This window comes from Lacerta agilis, chromosome 2 (genome assembly GCF_009819535.1).
Source record: "Lacerta agilis isolate rLacAgi1 chromosome 2, rLacAgi1.pri, whole genome shotgun sequence".
Lineage (NCBI taxonomy): Eukaryota > Metazoa > Chordata > Lepidosauria > Squamata > Lacertidae > Lacerta > Lacerta agilis.
The window spans coordinates 2262013-2282471 of record NC_046313.1 but is presented as its reverse complement, the minus strand read 5'-3'; the positions used below and the strand labels follow the sequence as shown (position 1 = coordinate 2282471).

General features: G+C 47.2%; 1 protein-coding gene across 2 annotated transcripts in view; it reads left to right on the top strand.

The window, feature by feature from the left end:
• The window catches only part of NCKAP1L (NCK associated protein 1 like), a 62598-nt gene extending 42418 nt beyond the window's left edge, over positions 1-20180 (top strand). For both annotated transcript variants that reach the window (XM_033136937.1, XM_033136945.1), the window contains 5 exons: positions 3942-4035; positions 7723-7839; positions 10108-10217; positions 13904-13993; positions 19422-20180. In XM_033136937.1, the coding sequence (XP_032992828.1) occupies positions 3942-4035; positions 7723-7839; positions 10108-10217; positions 13904-13993; positions 19422-19547 (537 nt within the window). In that variant the 3' untranslated portion in view covers positions 19548-20180. The remainder of the gene's footprint in view (positions 1-3941; positions 4036-7722; positions 7840-10107; positions 10218-13903; positions 13994-19421) is intronic.
• The last annotated feature ends 279 nt before the right edge of the window (positions 20181-20459 follow it).

Here is a 20459-nt window from a genome sequence, read left to right as displayed (position 1 = left end):
AAAGATATGGATGCTCTCACGTTTACCTTGCCTTAAGAAGAAGTAGGAACACGCAAGTTCCCTCAAATGGGCTATGGATCAAATTGGAAGGGAACCCAAACTACTTTTTGGTGGGAGGAGCTGGGGGTTGGGGAATGATCAGTGGGAGATCTGCCCATGTAATGCCTTCTGGTTGCTTACTTGTGTGTATGTGCTGTTTGTATACAAATAGCATTGAGATGGACCAGCAGGGCAGGTAATGGCACTGACACTATGCAGGTGGTTGTTGCTGTTGTTAATTTGCTGTGCCCTCTGGTCAGGACACATTTCCAGCCACACACAGGTGAAAAATGACAGTTCAGGCTAAGCCATGTGCTTTGGGGGATGGGGATGCCTGCTGTATATGCATGAGATCGGAACACTGGGGCCAATGCAGGTAATCAGCCACTGAGCAGCATCTATATGGAACTGGAGCTTGTAAAGGTCTGGTTTACAATGCCCAGCAGGAAGGAGACAGTGTCTCTCCTTTCTCAATCCCCTTTTGTTTGGCTCATTCCAAAACCAAACGTGGCAAGAAGGACTTAGCCAGTCACACATTTTGTAATCCTGCTGTGTAGGGCTAGCCTTGCTACCCAGAAATTTGTCTTCCAAGAAGATGGAGGGACACCCAGATAGACTTGTTTCAAGCCTCGGCAGTGAGTTTCCTTTTCACTCTGCAGAGTTCTCTGATCTTTCACTGGCTGGGGAAGACAGAATGTGAAGCAACAGCCAGGAATTAAGAGTTAGAAAAATATTTAGAAATAAGTTGCAATGTTTAACCACAAGGGTGATTAATTGGCACAGGCTGCCCAAGGAGGGGGGTGGATGCTCTGTCATTCACAGCCTCTTGAATCAAGATGAGAAGTGTGTTTCATAGAGATGCTTCAGATAGTGCACAAGAGTGGGCTCAAGGCAGCTGTAGCTGGTTGCTTCTGCTTTTAACAATTATAAATGTTTTAAAACTTTTTCCAGCCCCCAACTGCCTACTGTGCCAACTTACATGAAATCTGCAGAAGCCTTTCACGTTTAGTTAATTTCTCTTCTCTCTCTCTCTCTCTCTCTCCCCCCCCCCCAAACTCCCTCTCTTCTGGAAGCAACTGGAAATGCGATTCCATTTCATAAGTTTACAGGGCTAGTACTGCGGCCCAATTTATGTGATGCAGAAGCAGTCATGGGCCCCACCTCCCCTGTCTCCACACATGAAGTGTTCCTGCCATGCAGCAGCTGATACACATGGAGGACTGATTCACATGGTTCTTCCTCCTTATAGAAAGGAAATCATGCAACTTGGGTTTACACATTTAAGGCCTTCTGCGTGAAGCACATTGCATTGCATGTTACATTATGTCAGTGCGCCTGCTGTAAAACATGCAGAGACTCACCAGCCAAATAATTCAGCAGACTACTATTCACATCTGCAAAAGTTTTGGAGCCGTCATACTGCTTAATTTCTAACTAGAGCATATCCTGCTGAAATCGTGTAACTTTTCATACCACAAACATTCTTTCCTCCCTCTTGGCGTGCTATAGCTGCTGAAGACAGTCATGATGGGGTAGCATTGGGGAAGGACCGTAGAACAGCTAATAAAGCAAAACAAATCCACCACTGGTGAACTATTATTGTGTGAAGAACATAATGCAGGATACACTTGCCTAAAAACACCAGCCTAGCGGTTCCCTTCGTGCCAGTGGTGCCGTAGGTGTTGTTGGTGCATCCCACCTCCATGCCCAGAGGACTTACAAGCTATACAAAATGCCCTCCATGCCCAGAGGACTTACAAGCTATACAAAATGATTCAGTGTGGTGGGAGCCAGTGTGGTGTAGTGGTTAAGAGTGGTAGACTCGTAATCTGGTGAACCGGGTTCGTGTCTCCGCTCCTCCACATGCAGCTGCTGGGTGACCTTGGGCTAGTCACACTTTTCTGAAGTCTCTCAGCCCCACTCACCTCACAGAGTGTTTGTTGTGGGGGAGGAAGGGAAAGGAGAATCTTAGCCGCTTTGAGACTCCTTAGGGTAGTGATAAAGCGGGATATCAAATCCAAACTACTGCTCCTCCTCCTCCTCTTCATAGGAAAGGAGAGAGAGCAGGGATTTTCAGTGAACAGTGGAGATGTGCTAGAGAGAGTGATGATGGCAAAGGGAGTAAAGGTTGTTTCGGGAAGGTGAATTAAAATTCCTGAAAGGGGGCTTCGGAGATTGTAGTAGAATCAAGGACCTAAGCCTTCAGTTGTCTCGTTTCATGTCTCCTGTGACTTGAGTGTCAGTTCCCCAGCTTTCATATCGATCGTATTCATTGCTGCTGCCAGGGAGAGGGAACACGAGGGAGATTTCTCTGACTGCTCAGATCCAGGGAAGCATGATAGGGGTGAAGAGCTGTCAAAAAGATCCTAGCGTAGGAGGAAGGGGGTGTCAACATGCCTGCTTCCCTAGCATTTTTCTCAGCTAGATTTTTATGTCAGCACATTTACCTAGTGCAAGGAATTGGAGGACCCTAAATTAAGTGCCTTCTGGACAAGTTTGCACCTCACCACTGCTCAAGGCCTCTACATCTACTTATTCTTTTTACCCTTGTCTCTGGTACTTGCGGTGACTGCTGGATCCCAGCCACCATTTTTCCTTGCAATATTGCATATGCATACATAGGCACACTTCAAAAGAAAAGTCCCAAATGGCCCAGGCCCAGAATAACACAAAGCGCATCTCATTATGAATTACTCCACAATACAGACACTCTAGGTCTCTTCTCTTTAAGAGGTTATGTTATCTGCGACCCAGAGTGTAGCATTCTCAGTGGTGACACCCCAACTTTGTAAGGAGTCTTCTAAGAAGGCTTGCCTGTGCCTGACCCTGGAGAGTTTCTCAGCCCTTGAATGGATACTTACTTAGCTTTTGAACTCTTGGGAGAGCTTTTCAGCTGTCAGCGCTATTCATATTGGGTGTGGGTTTTCTTAAAATGATCCTTTATGGTTTTGCTCATATTGTACTACAGTTTTATTGTGGATCTGTGTTCTGCCTTGAACAGCTTTATGGTTGGAAAAACAGCTGACCATTGTGAAGGACCAAATCCAATAAATGCATCCTGGGGGTCTATAAGGGGTTTCCCTCCCCCAACCCCATTAATAAATCAGGAAGTGTGTTTCCTTTCTCCATGGTTTGTTTGATTCTTCTCAGTGGGACTCATTCCTGACACATGATATTACTTGGTGTCCCCATGCTAGAAGCCCTGATTTCGTTGTTTATTCTGGGTACTTCTGGGCTTTAGCAGGATTTGTCTCCAACTCTGTATATGCCATTGAGGCAGCAGGATGGAGCAAATGTCCTCAGCGCAGCCTCGGCAGGGGAAGTCAGATGGGCTTCTCGTGTCTTATGTAACGTATTTACCATATCTGAAATTCTGTTAAATAGTTCCAGTTCCAGGTAGGTAGCCGTGTTGGTCTGCCATAGTCAAAACAAAATAAAATAAAAAATTCCTTCCAGTAGCACCTTAGAGACCAACTAAGTTTGTTCTTAGTTGGTCTCTAAGGTGCTACTGGAAGGAATTTTTTTTTATTTTGTTCTGTTGCAGTGTTTTTTCAGCTTGAAATTAGGTGAAATGCCATATCTTAGCTAGCTTTGTCTCTTGCGTGAGTCCTCCTGTAAGATTTTTTGTTTGCCCTCCTTAGCAAACTAGTATAGCAGGAAAGTACTACCCTTTCTCCATGATGTGTGCTGCCTTCTTTTTTAAGTGCTCAGTTTTGTTTTATAAAACATGGAGAGCAGTAAAAGATTATACTCCCCACCTGCAGTCTCACAGTCCAGAATCCTACCGCCTTATTTTTGTGCATGTTCCAATCAGGTCCGATATGTTGCAGTGAGACCAAGAGACCAAGGCCCAGCAGCAGCATTTCTAACACCCGGTTCTGCCCTTCCCCCCTGCTCTTTAGGTGACCTTGAGCATCTTTGAACTAGCCACAGCTGCAGGGGTCCCTTGCGACATTGACCCAGCCTTAGTATCCGCTCTTTCCAGCCTCAAGAAAGGTAAGAGCCAAGGCTTGCCAATGTTTCCATGTACTGTTGCGATAAGACTGAGCTGTATGGCTGTAAAATGTCTTCCCTTTATCTACTAGGCAAGAGATCCCAGAAGGCAAACATTCCTAGTATCAGGAAAGCTCCGCTTTCAAAGGAGCTGCACAGGGAATCTTGCCAGGCGGTACATCATCTCAGCACTGATAAATATTTAACTCTGTCTCTAGGAGGCTGTCGCTGCTTGGATGCTGTCACGGGTTTGTTTGTGTTTTAAAAGGCCCACTCCCAGGCTTCAGCCAAGAATATCAGCTTTCCTGAATTTTGCTTTGTGTGTTTCCCAGTTGGCAGTGGCAAAAAAGCTTCTGATCTTCCAGTACATGCACAGCCATTTGCACACCTGCATCTCACCAGTGGGCTAAATGCTATTCCCCTACCTGGAGAACACTCATGTATTTAATAGCTTCAGGCCACAGACATAATTGATGCAATTTGTCCTCCTCCACAGCTGCTGCTTCCTTTTCTTCACTGAAATCCAGATAGTTTAGGCCTTAGGGTGGGCTGTGGCCCTCCGCATTTGGCCTGCCAGGCCATTTCCCCCAAACCACGCCAACCTTCCCAACACCTAATATCATATGTGATGTCTAGTATGCAGCAGGTAGAGATGCAGTTGGGCAAAGCAGGATTGAACTCACTGTGTGTCAGCTGATGCACAGGGAGTTCAATCTTGCTTAGCCGCTCTCTCCCCAGTGATCTAGTGCCTGGGATTACTCAAGGCCTACATAAGGATAACGTCACGCTGGTACCATCTGCCAAAACCCAGGGGTGGGGAATCTGGTTGGCCTATTGGGTAATTGGCAGGTGGGTGGCCCTGCCCATCTATCAAAATTGGCCTGTGAGGTGAAGATGGGAAAATCTGGCCCACTGGGCCAAATAAGTGTCTCAGCCCTGGTTTGGGCAGATGGTATCTGTGTGTGACATTGTCCTCCTAAAGGTGTTGAGGCGTTGAATAATCCCAAGTGACTGTAGTAGCTAAAGCTCCTCTTCTGGAACCTAGAAGCCTGTCCTTCTCTTAAAATAGCAGATCAGAAGCTTCTCTGATGAGATAGCCTGTGCTCCATTGCCTTCAGGGCAACCATCTCTTCTTCCTTCACCACAACATGGACAAGAGACATAGAAACCCAGAGTGGAGATCAGGCAAGGACTTGGGAGACCAGTGTTGAAATACCCACTTGGCCACAAAGCTCTTTGGGTAACCTTGGGCCTGTTCCCAGCTTGTAAGCACGTTGTTGTGAGGATAGAATGGAGAGAGCCATCTGAGACACCTTGAGCTCCTTGGAGAAAAGGTGGGAATATGAATGCAAGAATAAACAAACAAGCTTGCCACCTCACCACCTTCACAGTTGCAGATTGCAAGAGCCCTAGGGGCACTAGAGCACAGCTAGCCAGTTATAGCTTTGTTGGGGTTGTATTGGCAGCAGCAATAACAGTGGCCCATGTGCCCCAGTCTAGCCCTTCCCTCTCTGCCCTTTTGAGACTCTTGTTGGTACCTGAGCCTCTTAAAGAATTTCTCCAGCCCCCTGCCCCATAACTTTCTTGTCTAAATCAGTGCCATTTTTCATGCATCAGGATGCAGCTGTGTTTCTTCCCAGCATGGTGGCAAAGCAAAGAACAGCAGTAGCTTAATCTCCCTGTTTTAACTGACACAGGGACTTGAGATCATGGGGCTTTGAGGCTTCCATTCTTCAGTTCACTCTCAACTCCGGTCTTTGGTTGCTTGTAGTTTCTGCTTTCACTCCTCTTCTCTTCCCAGCTTTGCATCTACAATCACTAAGAATCATAGACTTGTAGAGTTGGAAGGGACCCTGAGATCATCTAGTTCAACCCCCTGCGATGCAGGAATCTCAACTAGATCATCCATGACAGATGGCCATTCAACCCCTGCTTAAAAACCTTCAGGGAAAGAGAGTCCCCACCTCTCATGGGAGTCTGTTCCAGACTAATCCATTGCCTCCCTGCAGTGCTGGCCTCAAACTGAGCCTGTGCTATTCCCTAACATGCTCTAGGACCAGGCTGGGGTGGGACACATTTCCTTGTCTGAATCCTTTTGAGAGCTGCAGACATGCTATGAGTGGCGCTACAATCAAAAGTGGGATAGGTACCGTATATACTCGAGTATAAGTCGACCCAAATATAAGCCGAGGCACCTAATTTCCCTACAAAAAATGTGGGAAAGCTTATTGACTCAAGTATAAGCCGGTTCACCTTTGCCACTGTGGTAGAGGAGGAACGAGCAGCCCAAAGCAGACCTTTGGGCTGCTCCTTCCTCTTCCTCCTTTGCTGCTGTGGATCTCACCCCGTCGCAGGGTTTCGAACCGCCATTCTTCTGATCAGCAAGCCCTAGGGCTCTGTGGTTTAACCCACAGCGCAATGTTCCCTTGTGTTATACAGAGAAGGCTGGGATCCTGTCCTGTTTAAGCAGGAGCCAGGGAAAGTGAGCACCTGTGGGGTTTTAATACTTCCTTAACTGATAGGCTTTCTGCCTTCTGGGGTCTAAAGTTTGCATTTATGTGAGCAGTTCAGGAATGGAACAAGCTGCCTGGGGAGAGTAAAGAACCACCGTTCTTGTACACTTCTTAAGGAATGGTTGACTTGAGTATAAGCCGAGGGCAGCTTTTAAAGCACAAAAAGTGTGCTGAAAAACTAGGCTTATACTCAAGTATATACGGTAATGGATATGACCTGTAACTTTTTGCAGCCGGGGAATAGGCAGAGGTTTCTGTACAGTCCATAAATAGGAACATCTCTCCATCCAGCCAAGTGAGAAGCATTTTCACAGCTCAAGGAGCCATTCCAACAAGGCAGAAGTACTCAAGGAGGACTGGTGGCAGGGGAGGGGCCTGGGGGAAAGTCTGGAGGGCTGAATAGAGATGCCAGGAGGGGGCACATTTCTACCCTTGGCCTGAGTCTCCCTTCTGTAGAACCTGCCTTTGTAAAAGAGGTGTTTCACAAGGCTGTCCAGCCTCTCAAAAATCTTGCTTCCTATTTTTCCTGCTGCCTTGGGAGGCCATAGTTCTGTGGCTGCAGCTAGTCTACCTCTTAGTCACTGGCTACATTTCCAGGGCAATTGTTGTACAATATCGCACCCTGCCACTGCCCCGCCAGCCCAAGGCTTCTCTCCATGTGAGAGGGCTGCTGTCAAAGATTAGTGCTGTCCTGATCCTCCCTGGTTGGAAGAGGGGTGGGCTGGCATTTCTTATGTTCTGAATCCAAGCAAGTCAGACACAGGCGCTCAATGGTCCATGCTGCTGGGAGCGCCTGGCTGTCTAATGTGCAGTAGTCCAGAGTCCCTGCACACACACACACACACACACACACACACCCCACTGCCAGTGCTGAACTTTTTCTCTTAGTTTCTTCTTCCATGTCTCACCGACACACACGTGTCGATTCAAGCGGAGCCAAGCCGTGTCAGTTCTGTTCAGCTCACCAGCTCCATCCATCAGATAATTTATTGGCCTGTCACAGCTGCTACAATTCTAAAAAAACCGCCACCCTTTTTTCTGCTAGGGTTTTTTTTTTGGTCTTTTTTTTGTCAAGTCTGTTGCGCAGCCGAACTGGGGGGAGAGAGGAACCAACAGTGTAAATCAGGCTTATTACTGAAATCTCTTCCTATACATCATTCCTTTGCCTCCTTGATAGACAGCTCTTCCACAGAGGAGGACTACAAGGCTGCCTGCTTGCTGCTGGTCTTCGTAGCCGTGTCTCTGCCGCTGCTGGCCACGGACCCTTCCTCAGTCTACACCACCGAGATAGATGGTAAGAAGCAAGGTGCAGGCTTACAGCTCCCTCCCCAAACCTCCTGTATTGATCCACTCACTCATGGAAAATCTGCAAGGCAGAGATGCCTGCCAAGTATTAGTCACAGTGACTGCAGGCGGTGATCGCTTCCTGCTCAGCACCTCCTTTTGCTTAGTGATTTGCGATATAATGCTATCACTGTCTCTATCTCTTTGGATGCTGGCATTTCATCACAAAGAAGAACTCAGGATAAGGCTATGGAAGATGAAAGGGTGGGGCAGGAAGTAGGTTTGTCCCTCATCCTAATACAGGGTAGCCCTCGAGTGAACTTCAGACAGCTTTGGGCCACAGCGCCAATTAGCCAGCATGGCTAGTGGCGATGGATGGCAGGAGTTGTAGTCCAACAACATGTCAGAGGGGGCACGTTGGCTGTCTCTGCCCTGTGGGTATCCCTGAGTGTAGCTCTTTGCTTTCTCTCATTCTACGTGGAAGCTAGCATGGTGTGGTGGTTGGAGTGCCATACTAGGGCCTGGGAATGTGGGTTCACATCCCTAATCAGCCACAAGGCTCACTGGATGATGGATGACCCTTGGCCAACCACTTTCTCTCCACGTGTCCACATTACAAAATTGTGGTGAGGGTACAAATTGGAGCGGATAGAGAACAAAACCTCCTAGCACAGCCAGTAGCCTCTTTATGCCCTGTTGTCATCCCTCTAATGCACATCCTCCTCATCTAGATAAGAGCTTTGTGCAGAGTGTGGTGCTTAAACGTTGTTGGTCCAGCTGATTCTGGGGTTCAGTAAGGTTCTCTCAGGGGCCAAACTATATATCATATGAAACAAGTTTATTTGAAAGTAAGTTTAGAACTGGCCATTCTCTTTCTTTGGAAAAAGCCAGCATAGTGGGAGAGAAAATCTGGATCAGTCCTGGGTTCAGGGGATGGGGAACCACCTGAGACCCCTGGGCATAGGGTGGTATATAAATTCAGTAAATGACAACAACAACAACAACAACAACCTTGCCACAAGCCAGTTACATAGAACAAGAAGTGCGCCTCTAAGCTGGAATCCCCAGGAACATAGGAAGACCATCGGTCTGTGTAGCTCAGTATTGTCTGCACTGACTGGCAGCAGCTTTCTGGGGTTTCAGACAAGAGTAAGCCCTTCCTGGATTGAACCTGGGACCTTCTGCATGCAAAACAGATGCTCTTTCACTGAGCTATGGCCCTCCTCCAATTGCTGTGAGGGTACGGATAATTCTTTTTTCGAGATCTCTGGGAAATTTTTAAAAGTTTGGTTTTTTTAAAAAAAGGTTTATGTCCCGCCTTTTAAATAGAAACTTTCTCACAAGGTGACACACATGTAATTTAGCTCAGACAAATATACAACAATATATAAAACACATACTTTTAAACTAAAACAATAGCCCTAAAAGTAATGGGTGTAAGAAATATATAGCCAGTGAATACTATCAACTAGCAGAATCATAAAATTCCATTACAACTGCAATAAAATAACACTGTGGATTTCAGGCCAAGTTAAAATCAATGCAATGAGGCCACAGTATACAAATAAGCTTTCAGTTCCTGTTTGAAGTGATGGAGTTTCTGTGACCACACTTGGAACAGAGTTCTACCAGCCCTGTTGCTGTCATGGATAAGCATGCAAGTCAGGACTTGGAAGCAGATCTCAAGTGTATAGACAAAATGATGGTGGGAGAAGGCAGTCCTTCAAGTAACCCAGCTTACAACTGTTTAGGGCTTTGAAGGTTGAAATGAACAGTTTAACTTGGAAATGGCATCATACTGGCAACTAGGGCAACGGGTATCATATTGGTGTTGTGTGTTGTAACTGTATGGGCCCCACCAGTACCCGGGGGGGGGGGCTGCATTTTGCACCACTTTAAGTTTCTGGAGCATCTTTAAAGATAGCTCCACACACTACAAATTACAGCAGCCCAGCCTGGTGTTTCAAAAACTTGGGTACCAGGAACATTTAATAGGAGCCACACAGGAAGGTGGGAGAGATGGAGACCTGAATGTAACAGGGAGAAAAGAGATCTGGTTTGCATCAGTCCATTCTGTTGTGAGCGTTCCTACATAATACTGCCTTCAAGGCAGTGCTTAACTGAGAGGGGTCAAAGCTTGCACTTACCTCCATAGACAAGTGCCAGTCTCCAGGTCCATTTAGCTGTTTAAAAAGTTTGGAATTGGTGTAAGTTTCTTCCCTTCCCTTCCCTTCTCTCTCTCTCTCTCCCCCCCCCCACCCTGTGTGTTTGTGAATAGGCTTCTTCAACAACATCCACTGCCTAGCCAAAGCCATCATCCAAGTATCGGCTGCCCTCTTTACAATCTACAACAAGAACATTGAGACTCATCTCAAGGAATTCCTGATGGTAAGTGAAGCTCTTGATTTTCTCTGGGCGATAACATGCACTGAACAGCACCATGTAGAGGTTTGGGGGCCCTGCATAGCTGGGGTTATCTATCCACAGACAAAGCCGCCTTCAACCTTGATCAGTATAATACTGCTTCTAAATATTAGGCGTGCTGTATAAACAAAGACAAAAGTAGTAAGCCTGGAGAGAAGTTTGTGTAGCATAACAGTTAAAAGAATGGACTATGTTAGAAGTTGCTGATTTGAGTCTCGGCTTAATTGCCGACTCCTTTGCAGCACCATCCTATACATGTCTACACAGAGGTAAGGCCCATTATGCTCAATGGCACACACTCCCAGGGAAGTGGGTCTTAAACAAGCCTCAGCATTCTCGTCTGCAGTATTAAGGTGGCAATATTCATACTGGACTACCTCACAGCGCTGTTGTAAGGATTAATATGGTAATGCGGGTGAAGTGCTTTGAACACTGAACATCTGAATGTGTTATATAATTGCCTGTTTGTTGTTATTAACAAAAGCTGCCGTCTTCATAGCCAGCTGCATGCTCCTTTGCAGGCTGGAACTCTGTGTCATGTGAACTAAACTTAAAAACCAGATGCAAGGATTTCTTTCATACTGTAAGATCTGTCTCTTTTTATCAGGCTTTAAAAAGCACTCACCCTGGGACTGCATGATAAAAATGTTGCTTGCCTGGTTTTTGAGAGTCCTGATAAGGGGAGCATTTACAACAGATGCCTTCTGCTGTTCTGAACAAATGCTCAGGAATGTGCCATTCAGCTAAATATGTTGCATTTGTGGTACAACTGCAATAAAATAGCACCGTGGATTTCAGGCCAAGTTAAAATTAATGCAATGAGGCCACAGTATACAAATAAGCTTTTGCCATTCAGCTTACTGAAAATTGAAATTTTGCTTGCTAGTGAGGAGTTGTCAATTACTGAGAAGCAGTTTCTTTTTCATTTCATTTTCATTTGCTGCAGAAATGCTGAGACTATGTGAACTTATACATGGTGGGCAGATCTGAATTCTCCTGGTTGATTTTAATTATACAGCATTCTTCCAGTGTGGTCACAATGGAAATGTTAAATATGGGTCTGATTGTGGGGTGTGTGTGTGTGTGTGTGTGTGTGAAAATCCATTGCCATTCCCCCATCACATCTGCTGGGGTCTTAACAGACCATTCTCCGCTTCCCCTTTGGCCTGCTCGAAACCCCACTTGGGCATTGCCACAGCCAGACACAAAGCTTGTTGCCTTCTTATCCTTGCAAGGAAGGTCTCGAGCCTCTTGCCTCCTATTGGCCAGAAACAGAGAATGCCCATAACCTGGGCTGCCACTTGGTGCAAAATGGAAAAGGGAAAAAGCAGTCTGCAAGTTCACAGGTGTGACCAAATTATCTACTTAGGATTTTTCCAAAGTTGGCAGACAAGTCATACATTGCTCCCAGGAGCACTGAGAAGCCAGATTGAATATGATTGCAATTTACTGCTGGCTCCTCCATGGACTTTAACTGCCTGTGCGCTCAATTGGGGATGGATCCCAGGCCTTGCAGATGTCAGTAGATAGCTTTCTTCCTGCTAACATTTAAGGATGCTCATGTATCACGCAACTGCATTATCCCATGGCTGGCAGTATGAGAAGAGTCAATCCCGCTGGCTGTGGGTGATGGATAGAGGGACCGCTCAGCATGATCACTTTCTTATTTCTGGCCTGTAGGTGTTGGTATGATTTATCTGTCGATTAGCTGCAATGGCAGTTCATGTTTCCGGCACCATCACACCAGGTGAAAAGTTTCCTTGCAGCTCATTTCAGCAGAGATCCCATAGTAGGCAGTCAGGTGCATTGGAAGTTAGTGGATTGGCACCTGGATAGCGTCACCACCCCTCTCCCCTCTCCCCCAACAAGCAGAAATTCAACAAGGATAGCTTTTCCCATGACCTGGAGGTGAAAAGATGGAGAAGCATTTCACTGTTTGAATTTCTGCCTGTTGTGTAGGAGATCTGTCAGAACAGGAATGGCAAAAAAATACCTGGAAAATATGTTCTTTTTGCAACTAGCGCTGGCATATAGAATTAGATGTGCTCCTGCTGAGATTGTAAACCAATTAAAGATACCGTAGCTTTTAACTTGAGCTGATTAAATTTACATATTGCACAAAAGAAAGGTGCTTTTATGAAGATTCTGAAGAAAAACGACAGTTTCTGTTTGGCATGTAATACACTGGGTTTTTTTTAAGGGTTCTTTGTTTTAAAGAAAGAAAAGCCATTTTCATTATTTTAATCACATTTGGTGGGATGGTGAGGCACACGTACCTTGACCCTCTTTGGTTGCTGCATTTGACTACTGTTTGTTTTAAATCTGTTTTTTAAATCAGCCCTGTATTTAACAACTCATCTGGTAGTCATAGGTGACCCAGAATTGCATGCTGGCAAGAGAGGACTGGCAGAAGACAGGTCCACTCCATTTCAGCTCTGCCAGACACTTTGGTTTCCATCTTCGCTGTGGAGGAAGAAAAGTCTCTTCCACCACCACAAGCGTGGAAAGCACAATGTGCTAGCAGAGGCAGAATGGAGTGATCCATTCCTCACCCACCAACCCACTTGGCTAGAAGTAAGCACCCACTTTTTTACCAGCTTAGGAGGCTAGCAGCCTGTGTTTTCATGCTGGCTGTAGAGGAGGGGCCTTTGCAAAGCTAAGCATGCCACTAGCATGTTACTAGCAGCTGTCCCCCATCAAGTAAAACAATAGAAATACTTAACTAATTGACCAATTACGTTGGTTCTGCCCCCCCCCCCAAGGTCCTGCTCCCACCCCAACAAAAATCCTGGCTATGCCCATGCTCTCAGAGAAGCGGACACGGGGCAATGGATTCAAACTACAAGAAAGAAGATTCCACCTAAACATTAGGAAGAACTTCCTGACAGTGAGAGCTGTTTGACAGTGGAATTTGCTGCCAAGGAGTGTGGTGGAGTCTCCTTCTTTGGAGGTCTTTAAGTGGAGGCTTGACAGCCATCTGTCAGGAATGCTTTGATGGTGTGTCCTGCTTGGCAGGGGGTTGGACTGGATGGCCCTTGGGGTCTCTTCCAACTCTATGATTCTATGGTTCTCTCCCAAGTTGCTTTACCACACGTGGAATTTAATTTTTTCCTACTGGGGAGAAAAACAGATTGAGGAAGGCAATTTTGAGCAGAAAATAATGGCTGCAGGGGTTAAGCATCTAATCTCAATACCTTTGGTCTTCCTCTTTTTTGAATGCAGCGTCTCCCACTGCTTTTCATTAAAAAAAAGTGGTTGTCTGCAACTGTGCTAGCTTGTGTTAGAGAACACAAACATTTATTACTTTGGACCCTATATTCCTTTGTTTAAGCGAGGGTTGTTAGAAGGGCACAAACCCTGGACACTCCCCCAATTTAACCAGTATGCTTCTTCAACCTACAAGTAAAACTCTTGATTAATTGCACCCATTAAATTTATTGTGTATTATTTGTTTGTTTGTTTGTTATATCCCACTCTTCCTCCCAAAGGAGCCCAGGGCAGCAAACATCAGTGATAAAACAGTAAAAAAAAATTAAAATCTTTAAAGTGATTCCAGTGCAGATGCAAACTGGAAAGATTTTTCATCTCTAGCTGCTGTTGACCACAGGCGGTTTGACTTGGCTTTTATTGTCCTTTTCCTGTCTTCCTAGCTGGCCTCTGTTAGCCTCTTACAGCTGGGACAAGAAGCTGACCGGCTGAAAACCAAGAACAGGGAATCCATTTCACTCCTCATGCAGTTGGTGAGTATCCTATAGGGGAAGGAGTTTGAACAGAATGGGGGCTTCCTCTGAACACTGGCGGAGGAAGGCGGGTGTGGGGGGTGCAGGCCGCAACGGGTGTCAGCCATGAGGGTGGGTGACATCGCTGCGCCACCCCCTGCTTGCTGTGCGGGTGGTGGGCCGCTAGGGACAATGCTGCCGCGGGTGGGTAGCGGCGCCCCTCCCCGTGCGGGCGGCAGGCGACTAGGGCGGGGGTCTGCAACCCGCGGCTCCGGAGCCGCATGCGGCTCTTTTGCACCTTTGCTGCGGCTCCGGGCAGGGTCGGTGCGTTTAGCGCCAAAATGTAGGGGGCGCTGCGCCGCGCTGCTGGCCCGCCTGCGCCCACCCACTTCTCTACCTTGCCGGCGGCTGTGCTGCTCATGCGTGCCTCGTTTCGTGCCAGCGCAGGCGCAGCAGCAGACCGCAGCAGCTTCTCTCCTTGGCGCCTGTCCCGGCGCTTGTGTTTGGCTGCTGCTGGTGGAGCTGCTGGCTGCTGTGATTCGACGAGGCGCGACGACTCAACGAGGTAAGGAGGCAGCTGCGGGCTGGGCCAGGGGCGGCGGGCGAGGGGGAAGCCCTCTTTTTAAAAAGTGGAAGGGCCTGGCTCCAGGACACGTGGCAGTCTGGGAAGGAAAAGGAAGCCCGGCTGTTCAGCTAAGGGCGGCCCAACGGGATGAGATGGGGGGCAGGAAAAAGCTCAGGGGACGACTGGTCCTGGGCTCTGTTTCGGGGGCGCGCAGGAGACTTCTCTTAAGCAGCGTGGCGAAAGGGGCCCGAGCATGGGCGTACCGACGGGGGGGCAGGAGGGGGCAGCGACCCCCCTAGAAGCCCCCTGCCCCCCTAGAAGCGGGAGTCCCATGGACTGAAAGAAGGGTTTTATCCATTCTGAAGGAATGTTTTCCCGCGCCTGTAGGGGGGACGTGATCAGCCCCCTGCTTCAGCCCCTCTCAGCTGCCTTGCCCAGCCCCTCTGCTGGCCAATAGTGATTGGGGCAGTGTGCATGCTGTGTGCTTTTGCATAAGTTTGCTAAACTTTTAGGGTTGCATTTGTGCTGTTCATGGGGCGGAAGTATTCTGGGGGGTTGGATTTCCCCTTCTAGATTTGCCCCTGCAGCGTCAGGTGTTCGGACGGTTCCTTTAATACAGTGCTTGTTGTTTGGCTGGGGGGGGGGGAGCATTTCGTGATATTTTGCCATTTTGCCTTCATTACCTGCTCTTCATTACCTGTCTAAATTGTGCTATGAGCTTCTGGGTGTTTATATTTTTGTGGGCTGCAATGGTTTTGCGGCTCCCAGTTTTTTCTCTCTTTGGAAACGGGTCCAAGTGGCTCTTTTTGTCTTAAAGGTTGCAGACCCCTGGACTAGGGAAACTCGTCGTGTGGGCGGCTAGCAGTGCCCCCCCCACGCTCGCCTTGTGGGCGGCTCACCGTGCAAGCAGCTAGCCCTGCCCCTCACCGCTCCACCCCTGCCTCTGAATGGCACTCATATGAGAAAAAAGAGGGCCTCCTATGAGAATACTCATTTTTTCCAGTTCCAGCTCCTTTAGGGTTCAAAGTAAGGCAGGTGTGTGTCCAGCAACAGAAGCTTCAAAGAGCACAGACTTGTTGGACAAGCAAGCAAAGCCTGATGATGATCTAGAAACTATTATAAGGATCAGAGGACACCAGCTAGTCCTGTCCTATTTTCCCTCTCCCTCATTCCTTTTCCCTTCTGAATTGTGTCCCTTACATTGTGAGCCAACGGGTACGAACAGCCTTGGTTTTTAATTTTTGCACAACACTTAAAGCTCTTTAGACATGGCCCCAGAGTTCCCTCATTTGGCTGGAGGTGGGTAGGAGCAAACTGCCTGAATGCCCACCTGACAATCCCTAGGTCCTAGATTGCAGGACCTGCAGCAGCTTCAAATCCTTGCATCTTTCCATATAGGAATCAACATGCAAATCTTTTTTGGTGTGTGTGTGTGTTCTTGCTCATTCTGCTTCATAGTCCTGCCCTGACAACACCTCTACTGCTCAGTTCTCTCCTTCTCTACCTTTAAAATGGGATTAATTATCCCTGAATGTTGCAAAAAAGAATAATAGCTTTATTTTCAAACGCTTCATGTGTAAAAAATGCTTTATAGACATTGGTGCTATTTTTTTCTGGTGGTACACAACAGTACACAGTACCAGCACGTTTTTTCTAGGAAGAAACTCTCTCCGTGTGTGTGTGTGTGTGTGTTTGTCTCTTTGCCAGCTGTCAGGTTGGCCATTGAGCCTTCAGCCACCATGCCTCACCTGTCCAGGTTTGCTGTCTGCCCTCGAAATCCTTCCACTTTGCTGCTCACCTCCCTCCCTCCCTCTCCTGTCTGTCTGTCTGTCTCTCTCTCTCCCCCCCCCCATCCCCCCCCCCGGATCTGTTGCTCACTTGTGTCTCAAGATGTCGGCCAATGTGGGATTGATGTTTCAATATTGGAAGTGCTTTGATTTACAGTAGCTGCAGTTCAGGCTCCAGGATCCGCTTCTGGGTGGGCTTCCTGTCCACACACCCCACCCTCATCCCCGCCTTGCCCTCCCCTTCCGTCCCCTTTATTTTCCTGCTTTCCCCTGAGGTGTGTGTCTGTGTGCCCCCTTTCCCCTCACACCCTCCCCCTTAAAAAAACAACTGCCACCCTGCTTTAAAAATAAAACAATAATGTCCTGGCAGAAACAGCGGCTTCTCCATCTCGCCCTTGCTCCTGGTTCCCCTTCTTTTTCTGCCCCCTCAGGCTGGCTGGCTCTTCAGTAGCAAAGCGACGGCCAAGGGCTGCCTAGGCTGAGCTCTCTTTATACCTTGCATCTCTGTCATCACCCTGCTTTGCTGCTTTGAGGGGTGGAAGATAAGTATTTTCTTGATTGAAGTTATTTTATCGGTCTGCAGGAAGTCATCCGGATGCGTAAATGGGGCCCCAGAAGCAGAAAAGTCAGACTGTCCTCTAGGCTACCTTCTACAGCCCGTGAGCAGGAACTGCTTTGCAAAGATGCAGCAGATCAGGGCTTGATCACAGCTGACTAGGAACAGAGCTGTTGTGATAAAAGGACAAAATTAAACCACGTTATAAGTAGGGTTTTAAAACATCTTAAATGACACATAAATGAGGAGGATGACACACACAAGATTTTAACACGCTCAAGCAGAAATCATGATACCTACTCTGGATTTAGCCTCAATGTTTGAAATATGCTTCTTTCTCTCATTATGGAGCCCCATGATTTCCACCACCTCTCTTGGTTATGTGCATGTGCTAAGTGTCTTTTGAGCCAGCCTTTCCTCCATAATGCTCACAACACATCCTGCTGTTATAACCATCCAGTTGCAACATTATAGCCTCCTTGGTGCAAACTTGGTTCCTTTTTCTTCTATATTTCCTTCTCTTTTGCACAACGCTCCAAACTACATTGTTAAGAAATAGATAAACAAGCCTGCTGCTCAGGAGGGGCAATGGAAAGGTGAAGGCCCTGGTTATATAGTGGAGACTATGCTGTAGGTAACCTACCTGGCGTGCTCAGGTGTAGGTGAGGCATGTATGCCTGGTGATACTCTCTTGGACACTGAGGCTACAGCTGGATGAGGACCATGGTGGAGGTGAAGGAGCAGATCCAATATATGCCCTGCTAATTTGCCAAGTGCCATGGCTCAAACAAGTGAGCCAAGCCATGTGACATGGGTGGGGTGCAGTTTTGAAAGTGGCTGATAGATGTAGGACCCTCAAGATTTTGCGGAGAACAGGTAGGCACTTTCATTTTGCGAAGGCCAATGGTGTTGGCTTTCTGTTGCAAACTGGCAGCACAGGTATAGTCCTTTGAAGGGGAGCCTCCAGTGAGGAGAGAGCCTAGTGGTTTCAGGCCAGGTGAAGAGATCCAATCTGGAGAAGCAAGAGGCCACAGTTTGGTACCTGAAGCAGCGCAGGTGATGCATCTCCATTAGGAGCTCCCGTGGCAGCAGGAGATGGTTATTGATTCTTCTACTGATGGTAGGAGACGTCTCAGCTAGGGAGTACCTGGATTCCCTGGAGGGATTGATATTCGCCAGGTGAACTGCTTTTGCAGCAAAGCAATTTAAATGCAAATGTTTCAATCTGGAGCTTGCGAAGGAGCTGGCCAGCATGGCATTCACTCTCTTTCCCAATTGGAGGGCTGGGATAGCTGCTCCTCTGACACTGGCTTAGGCAGAACCTTGCTGCCTTTTGGCTTGCTAGCAGGATGAGAGGGGGGAAATGTGGCTCTTGGCTGATAGCTGGGATGTGTTGGAAATGCAGGTCAGTGGTGTCCCAGCTTCTGACCTGTTCAAAGTGGGGGAAGTGATTCCATAGAGCACAGACCTGCTTGGCCTTTTTGTGAAAAGCTCCAGGGAAAACAGATCCCCAAACCTCCCATGGCAGGCAGATAGCTATTGCAATATGTATCTGCCTGCCATGGAAGGTTTTGGGATCTGCTATCCCCGGAGCTTTTCACAAAAAGGCCAGACAAGCCTCGGTCAGGGATGCCTTGAGGTGTGGAGTTAGATGATCTGACCTGTATGAGCACTTCTAGTTATCTGATACCTTCATCATCCCCATGTACAAAGGGCTATCTACATGCCCTGATTTTCTGTTCCCTACCTATCACAAGGAGTTGAGAGGTTGCAACTTACCACTCCAGATTCTCAAAGCATCCAGACCTAAGGTTTGACATATTCTGTCCAAACTAAGAGCACCTTTTTTGTAATATTGGTGAGAGGTGGGAATGTAAATGTTGTGTTATTTATTTGTAATTCAGAACCTGAACACCCTGAGCTAAAGGCATATCATATTATGGTGGTTTTCCCTCTCTCCAGAGTTGAAGGCAGGTTTGAAAGAGGACTTTCTGCTTGTGGTGTATATACACTCTTACCACTTTTTCCTCTGATAAACCAGTAACCTGCCTTGGTGTCAAGCTACAGTATGTCAGCCAGCCAGCCCATATCCAAGGCTCCGTGGTTTTTCCATTGGACCTGTGGAATTGTCATAGAAACAGGTATCATAGCACAGCAAGACTGCAGAGTTTACCATAGTTTTTAGGACTGTTGAAAGTGGTTTGACACAGGTTTCATTTCCCTTTCCCTACATTTTTTGCCCTGCTGTGTCAACTCTGAGGTGAAACAGGTTTTTTAAAAACTGCCAAAACCTGTTCAGCAGAGGTGAAAACAGGAAGAGTGTGCATATCACAAGCCCTCCTTTAAACTGCCTTCTGCTCTCTGGAGTGGTGTGGAGTGATATCATTGGTATCATCAGGCAACATCCGAATTACCGGTATACTTGGGGGTGCAGAATCTGGATACTGTATTTTCTGCACCCAGTATGCATCATGCTGTGGCCCTTAAGCTAGCTGGCAGTACAAGGCAACCACATACACATTTTCCCTGCCTCTTTTTCAGCTTGTGGAGGAGTCGTCCTTCTTGACCACTGATATGCTGGAGACCTGCTTCCCTTACGTGCTGCTGCGCAATGCATACCGAGAGATCTCCAGGAGCTCAGCCTTGAGCCGGCTTCCTACACATTGACAACCTTTCCCCTTCACCGATAACTCAGAAGGTCACAAGCTGCAGCTACCCACCACCCCATAAATGCAGAACTACCTTAGAAAAGATCAGCAGGGTAGCAGAGGGTAGTTAGAATCATGCTTCTCTTACGTGCCTTAAGTTATGATCTAATGGCAATAGTGTTGAACTTCTAGATGTTTCTGCAAAAGAGCTGCTGGTGAGCTTGCATTGGCTGAGATAATTGCTTGTTCACAAAGCTGAGCAGTGGGCAGCAACATACTAATTTTGTATGCCACTTCCATGACAGTTGCCAGCCCCTGTCGGGCTGCTTATTAGCTCCAGAGATGCCACAGGCTCTGCCATTTGCAGCTTTCATGGTTTTATTAAAAAATATGCCACATTTCATTTGCCAGGTTTGAGATCCCATTTAACCCAGAACTGCCCATGCCATCACTTTTGGATTAGTAGTTGCCCTTCCAACGAAGCCTAAGTAAAGATATCTGCCCACATTCTTCATCTCTTCCTCCTGTCAAAATCTAGATTGTAAGCTCCTTAGCGGTAAAAAAGAAACTTTAAAACATAAATTAAAGCTTACATTCTGCAAAGTGTCACAAACTTCAGTAGCTCTATGTGAATAAACAACAACAACAACAACAACTCCTCAAAAATGTATTGAGACATACACGTGCCAGAAATTTAAGCTGGCTTTCCTGTCATGCCTTCCTTATGAAAAATCCTGGGAATTGTAACTTTGTGAAAGCTGGAAAGTACTCTTCTGCTGCTGCACACTTGCTTTTCACAGGGACCATTCAGTGGCAATAAAGTGAGATGGAGGGTAAGTATGGCTGATAGGTAAGGCCTGCGTTTTTGTGAGTAGCAGGGCTTACTCAGGTGCCACGCTGAGCCCTGCTCAACTCTCCTTATCTCCAGGCC